This window comes from Tenrec ecaudatus, chromosome 6 (assembly GCF_050624435.1).
Source record: "Tenrec ecaudatus isolate mTenEca1 chromosome 6, mTenEca1.hap1, whole genome shotgun sequence".
Taxonomy (NCBI): domain Eukaryota; kingdom Metazoa; phylum Chordata; class Mammalia; order Afrosoricida; family Tenrecidae; genus Tenrec; species Tenrec ecaudatus.
Window position 1 is genome coordinate 76,829,339 of NC_134535.1, and position 7,441 is coordinate 76,836,779.

At 34.7% G+C, this 7,441-nt stretch overlaps 1 protein-coding gene across 1 annotated transcript; it reads right to left on the bottom strand.

Annotated features, from left to right (window-relative positions):
* Positions 1-230: 230 nt before the first annotated feature.
* LOC142450912 (olfactory receptor 6C2-like) lies at positions 231-1,190 on the bottom strand. Its single transcript, XM_075552848.1, has one exon. It carries the CDS (start codon positions 1,164-1,166, stop codon positions 231-233), a length of 936 nt encoding a protein of 311 aa, XP_075408963.1. The 5' UTR covers positions 1,167-1,190.
* Between the last annotated feature and the right edge of the window lie 6,251 nt (positions 1,191-7,441).

The window sequence follows — 7,441 nt, forward strand, 5'->3', positions numbered from 1 at the left end:
TTGTCCCAAGGCCAAAGTTCAGAAGGGATAAGAAAGAAGGAGGAATGAAAATATAAAACTCAAGGAGGACGTGAGAGAGTGATGTTACATCAAAGGGATTGCAATGAATAAGATGAAACAAATGTATATGAACCATTGGATGTAAAACTGACATTGTTCTCTGCAAACTTTTACTCAATTCAAAACAAAATATTTTTAAAAGTGGGATATGCTCACGTTAGCAAATTCCTTCACTTATTTAAGAGAAGTGCAACTCTTTTCATTGACTCATTGAAAACCTGTTTCACTTGCTTGTTCCTCAGGGTGTAAATGAAGGGGTTCAGCATGGGAGCAATGGAAGTCGTAAGTATCGATATACCCTTATTAATGGCCACTGAATTGTTTGCCGAAGGTTTGATATACATGAAGATACAGCTGCCATAAGTGATGGAAACCACAATCATATGGGAAGAGCAAGTGGAAAATGCCTTTTTCCTTTGCTGGGCAGAAGGGAAGCGCAAAATTGTCTTGATGATGTATACATAAGAAAGAACAACACATACAAGGGTTACAATAAAAGTCAACACAGCACAAACTATGACCACCTGTTCTATGAGCCATGTTTCAGAGCATGTGATCTTTAGCAGAGGGGATATATCACAGGCAAAATGATCAATGATATTAGAGTCACAGAATTCCAGATCTAGACCCAAGCTTACTGGTGGAACTAGGATCAACAAGCCAGCTGTCCAGCAACAAACAATGAGCCTTCTACAGATCTTGGGGTTCATGATCGTGACGTAATGTAGGGGCTTGCAGATGGCTACATATCGGTCATAGGACATGGTTGCCAGGAGAAAAAATTCCGTTACAGCAAAAAGGTCTGTGAAAAAAACTTGAACAACACAATTATCATAAGTGATTGTCTTGTCACCTGTTGATATGTTGTAGAGGTACCTGGGAATACAAGCAGATGTAAATGAGATTTCCAAGAAGGAGAGATTTTGTAGGAAAAAGTACATGGCAGTTTTCAGGTGAGAGCTGATGAAGGTGAGGGAGATGATGGTCAGATTCCCGGTTACACTCAGCACGTACGTGACGAACAGAAAGAAGAAGACCACAACGTTCAGCTGTGGATCATCTGTCAGTCCCATCAGGATGAAAGTGGTGACTGTGTGGTTTCTCATAATTCACTTCTGATTTGTACTTAATCTGTATTGATAATGAGAGATGTGTACTATGAGGACAATGATGATGATATGTTACATCAATAACTTATGACTCAACAAATAACATAAACAATCTCAAATACATTGTTGCATTATTTTGGTTCTAATTATTACTTACTACATTAGTAAAATTGATCCCAAAGGTGTGTTTTCAGAATTTCAGTTAATTATTTTAAAAAATATAATTACTTTATTGATACCACACTTGAACACCTTTTCAAGTCTTTTTTATTGCTTTCTAAACTCAATTTATATTTTATTTATTTTAAAAAAAATTTTAGTGAGAATATAATTTTATTGGCATATACTTCAAAATCATATGCTTGCTCAATTACATTAAGAAGATTCATGCAATCATCAGCACAACCAAGTTCAAATCGTTTTCTTCTTCTTTTTTCTTTTAACCTTTTATTAGAGGCTCATACAAGTCTTATCACAATCCACACATACAGATTGCATAGGGCATATCCCTAGGGTTATATAGGATTATAAACTGAAAATAAGCTCTAAAACAGAATCTTACACTTATAATTCTTAAGCAATTTTATTCAGAAAATAGGTAAATTTGTTATTTTAAAATGTGTGTTTTTCAGGGAATCCAGAACAGATAAAACCTTCAGGATCAAGATTGATAACAGCCATACCAGGAGAGGAAGGGGAAGGTGGGAGGAGAAGGGGGTACTGATTACAATGATCTACCTATCAACACCCCAGGGGAGTGGACAACAGAAAAGTGGGTGAAGGGAGACTTCAGTCAATGTAAGACATGAAAAAATAATACAAATTTATAAATTATCAAGGGTTCAATGAGGAGAGAAGGTGAAAATGAGAAACTGATACCACGGGGTCAAGTAGAAAGAAAATGTTTTTGAAAATGATCATGGCAACAAATGTACAAATGTGCTTTACATAATGGATGGATGGATGGATTGTGATAAGAGTTGGGAAAGCCCCCAATAAAATGATTTTTTAAGTGTGCTTTCTTTTCTAAATTTATTCTCATGTCTTCTTTTTCCTTTCTTGCCTTCATGACTTTCTTTCTAAATGTTATACTTATAGTCACTCATTTTGTACAGAACAAAGTGTTTTGATGAGAAACTTGTATAGATATTAAGAAATGTTTGATGTAAAATATGGGTGTACAACATCATAACAACAGTCTTATATAAAATTTAAATACAAATTACAGTCACCAGTAAATGTTTGCTTTCACTCTTATTCAGTTTTTCCATCTATAAAATTGAACTCCTAATAATACCTATTATATATTTGTGTTGAAAATTTAGCATAGATTAGAGAGAGACATACACACAATGGAGTCTGTGAGAACTGAAACTCTGGGTATTCCCAATTTTCAGCCTTTGGCAGAATGTAGTCCTATCACTTTCTGTTGATCTCTATTGGAAATTATTTACTTTTTATTCTCTAACAAGTTTCCAACTTATATTGGTTCCAAATTCCCTAAGTTTTACTTTATAGAGCACTTAGAAAAGTGCTTGGCTCTTAAGGACAAATCTATATTCATGATCAGTGACCTGATCCATAATGCTTTTCCTTTGTTAATCCCTGTCCATGCACTCTTCCTCACAGGCTTTACCTCTGCTTTTCAAATGAAATGGCTTTTGTTCAATTATGTTAAGACTTCTTATTTTGGAATATAATATTAAAATATTCCTATTTGAAATATATCTTTGACCACACATTATACACAACATTTTTCATAACTTACCTTAACTTATTGAATTATAATTTTTTGGTATTTCTTTTCTTGCTGGTCTCTAGAATATTAGTATTTCTCAGTCTTGCTTCTTAAAGACAGTGTCAATGTATAGTTCCCCAAACTCCTAATTATTAATTTCCAAATGTTATTGTTCTCCTGAATCTTGGGGATATATTAATAAAAGTGCACATTCCCATCCTACTTATCTCACTTTGTTTTTAAAATCAAAACAGTATGTTTGAGTAGGTAGTAAACTACTTTTCATACAGTATATATGTAGTAGTATAGCCTCTGATTTTTCATTTTTCACCAAATCCAGATTCATCAGGATGTAAATACATATGAATGGCTTTTAGTTTAACTATCTCTTCCCCTGTTATATTGATAAATTTATCATTATTATTTCCAGTGGGCTCATTATAGCAAGCAATTCTTACAAATATCTTATATTTATTCTGAGTATATACATTATTTTGAAAATGAGTTTGTTTTTGTAACATCAATAGTGCCCCCAATAACACAGTTCCAATGCTTAAAATACCCTGGCCTGAAAAAAAGAGAAACACCCTTTAATTTTCCACAAAAAGGTATATCATTTCGTCTTTGGAGTCTATCTAAAAACTGATATAATATTGGATTTATTATGTATTTGAGTTTAACATCTTGAGTTTTGGGGTTGGGTGCTGAAGGATTTTTTTCTGTTAAAATAAGTCTTACCTGAAAAATAAAACAAATAAGTCTTACCTATAAGAAGCACTACTATGAATATATTTATTAGTTATTGCCTTAACTCTTGACAAGAGTGATATCTGACTTTTCCTTGACTTATTTACCAAACAAAATAGAAGTTTACATTTCAATGATGTTGTGTGTACATCTGGTGCATCGCTCAGTAGGATACCAAAACTAGAACCCATGGATTTTTTATTTCTAAATTTGTAACAATGTCTTCTGTATAGAGATTTGTATGTGTCTAGCAAATAAATATCAGACCAGCTATCAAAATTTCATGAATAGTTCTCCAAAAGGAAATTTTACTTGGAGTCTTCAATTAATTTAATATGAAAAAAATTTTCAATTTACTTTAAAATATGCCCCCTATACTTTAGTGGTGCCTCAGCTCTGACCATGTGTCAAAACTCTAGAATTAAATCTCACAAATTGCTACCACTATCATAGAGAAAGTAGATATACTGTTGATGATTTGTTTGAAAACTGGAAGATTTCCAGAAAATGTTGACCCACACCTGGTATCTGCAAAGGACCGACTTGAGAAGCAATGAAGCACAATTTGTGCATCCCACCTCCATCCTTGAATTGGCTGCTTCTTAAGGTACAGAGGCCCACGCTTCTCTATGGGTTCAAACCCAACTCTGCTGAGTAGTGCTCATCTCCAAAAAGCAAATTCTATTTCAGCAATTAGAACTTTACCTCCATGAGAACTTTGGCCTTACAGCGTGGATACTGACTAACTATTTCATCTGGATTACTATTAACTACAAGACTCTTGGGGTGCAGTGGTTAAGCAATTGGCTGTTAATAAAAAATCAGCCATTCAAACCACAGGAGAAAAAAGGTCATGCTCGGCTTCCGTTAAGCTTACAGCCTTGGAAGCCCAAGGGACAGTTCAAATCTGAGTCAGAATCAACTCAATGGCAACATGATTACTATCTACATTGTATTGGAAAGCGTTTTAAATCTTAATTATTAGCGAAAGTGTAAATTGGATTTTTTTACTTCTCATATTGGAGCTTTTGATTCTTCATTTCACTCACTACCTTTAGATGATCTCCTACTTTTTGTTGCATAAAACTATATCAATTGAATGAACCGTTCAAGAGTAATGCACTCCAAACAGTCATTTCATTAAGATTCATATTAAAACTAATAATAGATCTCACTTCTATATGATCAGGAAATATCCATTTTCCATACACAATTATGACCCTTTCCCACAATAGACAGTGAAATTAAAATGACAGAATTTATCTTAGTTTAAGCTTCTAATAATTAACCAACCCTTCCTTTATGAATTGCTTAACTACAATCAATCCTACAATTAAATTATCTGGAAATCAATGAAATGTAAATGCGAATCCCTAATCCCTACATATTAAATCCACACCCATGATTATAACAGTCTTGATAGCTTGCATTTTCTACCTTCATGAGCCTCCTGATAGATGATGTGCTGTCAGTAGGCCAGGATCCATTTTCTTGTACTTTTCATCATGGGAAATAACACTACTTCAGAGGAACTCTCAGTGATCTCCTAAAGAATTCATGTTCTTTCGTGGGTTTGCTGAGAAAGAGGGTTTTCTAATTTCAGTTTTGTTCGCCAAATCTGCAACATAAACTAAAGAGTCCTCTGTGACCTACCTTCAAAAATTACTAACGAATCATCAGTGTAGTGGGGATAAAAAAGAAACTTAACAAAAGTAACAATAGGGACATGGTCTTTAGAGACAGGAGACAACATCTGAATCATTTAGAAAGAGACTAATTGGAAAACAACAAGAATCCAATTTTTTTTAAATCCTGATAAAGTTGCTCTTTAAAAACAAACAAACAACCTAATTCAAACTTTAATGTATAAGGTAGTTTTAAAGAGTGTGGTAGGTTGACTGCTAACCAAAAGGTTAGTAGTTCAAACCCTCAGTCACTCCATGAGAGAAATATGTAGGCATCTGCTTCTTTGAAGATGTTCAGCCTTGGAGCCCCACGGTACAGCTCTGCTCTGTCATGTAAGGTTGCTCAGGGTAAGACTCAATGTGACGGCAACAGGTGACTATTTTTAATTTTGTTTGTTTGGTTTGGGTTTTTAAGACATTTGAGTAGATAACCGCCCCCACGCCCCCCCAAAAGATTAAAAATCCCTGGCCAAAGAACAAGAACCCAGCTTTTCAAAGAGGCAACGAGCGCCATCATTTTGGAGCATGTCCTTCCATACCCCTTTACTGCAAATATACACATTTATGTCACACTCAATATCTGCAAATACATTAGCACTAAACTGAAAATATTTATACCTGACACATATTGACATGTATAGCTTACTACATGCTATTTTAACTTAAGATATAGCGGGAGAGGTCAAAAGGTACTGCTACCGGTTTCCACTTCGTACATGGAAGGGTTCCTTCCAAACAACATTTATTTCACGTGACTTTCTGATCCAGAAATGGCTAAAACAAATTCTTTCAGAAACAGACTTAGTTGTTTCAGGTTATCTTTTTTTAAAAAGGTCTAATTCAAACAGTGGTTTTCCAGGGGATCTGCGAAGCCAGTTAATTTCAAGGCAGGGAAATCAGCTCAAAAGGTTATGATCCTGTTTGCAGGGGACTGAAGGGTAATTGAGGTAGAATTTCTCTACAGACATAGGACAATAGTGGGGACTTAACATAAAGATATTTTAAGAAAGTTGATAACTGCACTGGTGAGAAAAAGTCCTGGAAAGTTGCGCAATGGAATTTTCCCCATCACACGGTGCACTTATGTAATCTTCCAGTGTTGCACGGACGGGCTCATGAGAATTTTATTGGGCACTTTATCCTATCCACCGAGCAGCCCTGATGTTTCCCCTTTAGGAATTTTATTCTTGTTCCCTAAATTAAAAAAAAAAACTTTCAAAGGGGCACAATCTGAGTTCCTTGATATTTCCAAAACTAATATTTTGACATAGTGTAAAGGGAAGCGCACCGGAGTCTGTAGGGAAGAGTCAGTGATGGAAACACCTCCTTCAGAAGTGGATAGACCTCTCTGGAGGATACATCGTGGCACAATGATTTTTGAAATTAAGATTTCCATGATTCTGTAGCCATACTTTCTCGATGAAACCCTAAGTGAATACATGTTTATTTATATGCATGTTTTGAGTTCAATTAATTTTTATCCATGATATTAAAATATTTTCAGAGTTTGAGCCATGGGTACCCACGCCCATTGATATCAGACAGCTCTTAGTCACAAGAACCCTGTATAGAGGGTCCCAGGCCTTGCAGTTCCATGGCAGCAGATTCCCTATTCTTTATTCGATTGGGCAGCTGGTGGGGTTGAACCACCCAACTTGTGGTTACCAGGCCAGTGTCTATTGGATGATGCCACTTGAACCATGCATAGTTCATGTAAATATATGCTCTTTCCAATATTTCATCATTAATAAATATACTCCTATGGTTATCCAACAATTTAGTTGTTCTCAACAAATAAATTTTTTTCTCATTTTTCATACTTATAAGAAACTCTACAAGAAGAATACATGTACATATAATATTTTGTGAATAGTTTACAAGATATAATTTAGCAGTTAGGTGCTAATATTGATATATCTAATTTTCAAGTGATAAGTGATAATTAAAATTCAAATCAAGTGCATAAGAGCATTTTAATATATACATATAAGTGAGTTTTTCTGTTTTTCTCATTTATAAAAAGGAGGAATTATTAATTTAATTTGATTATAGACTGATGTAGGTCAAGACTGGGATGCAATTTTAGGGAGACAGATTAGAAT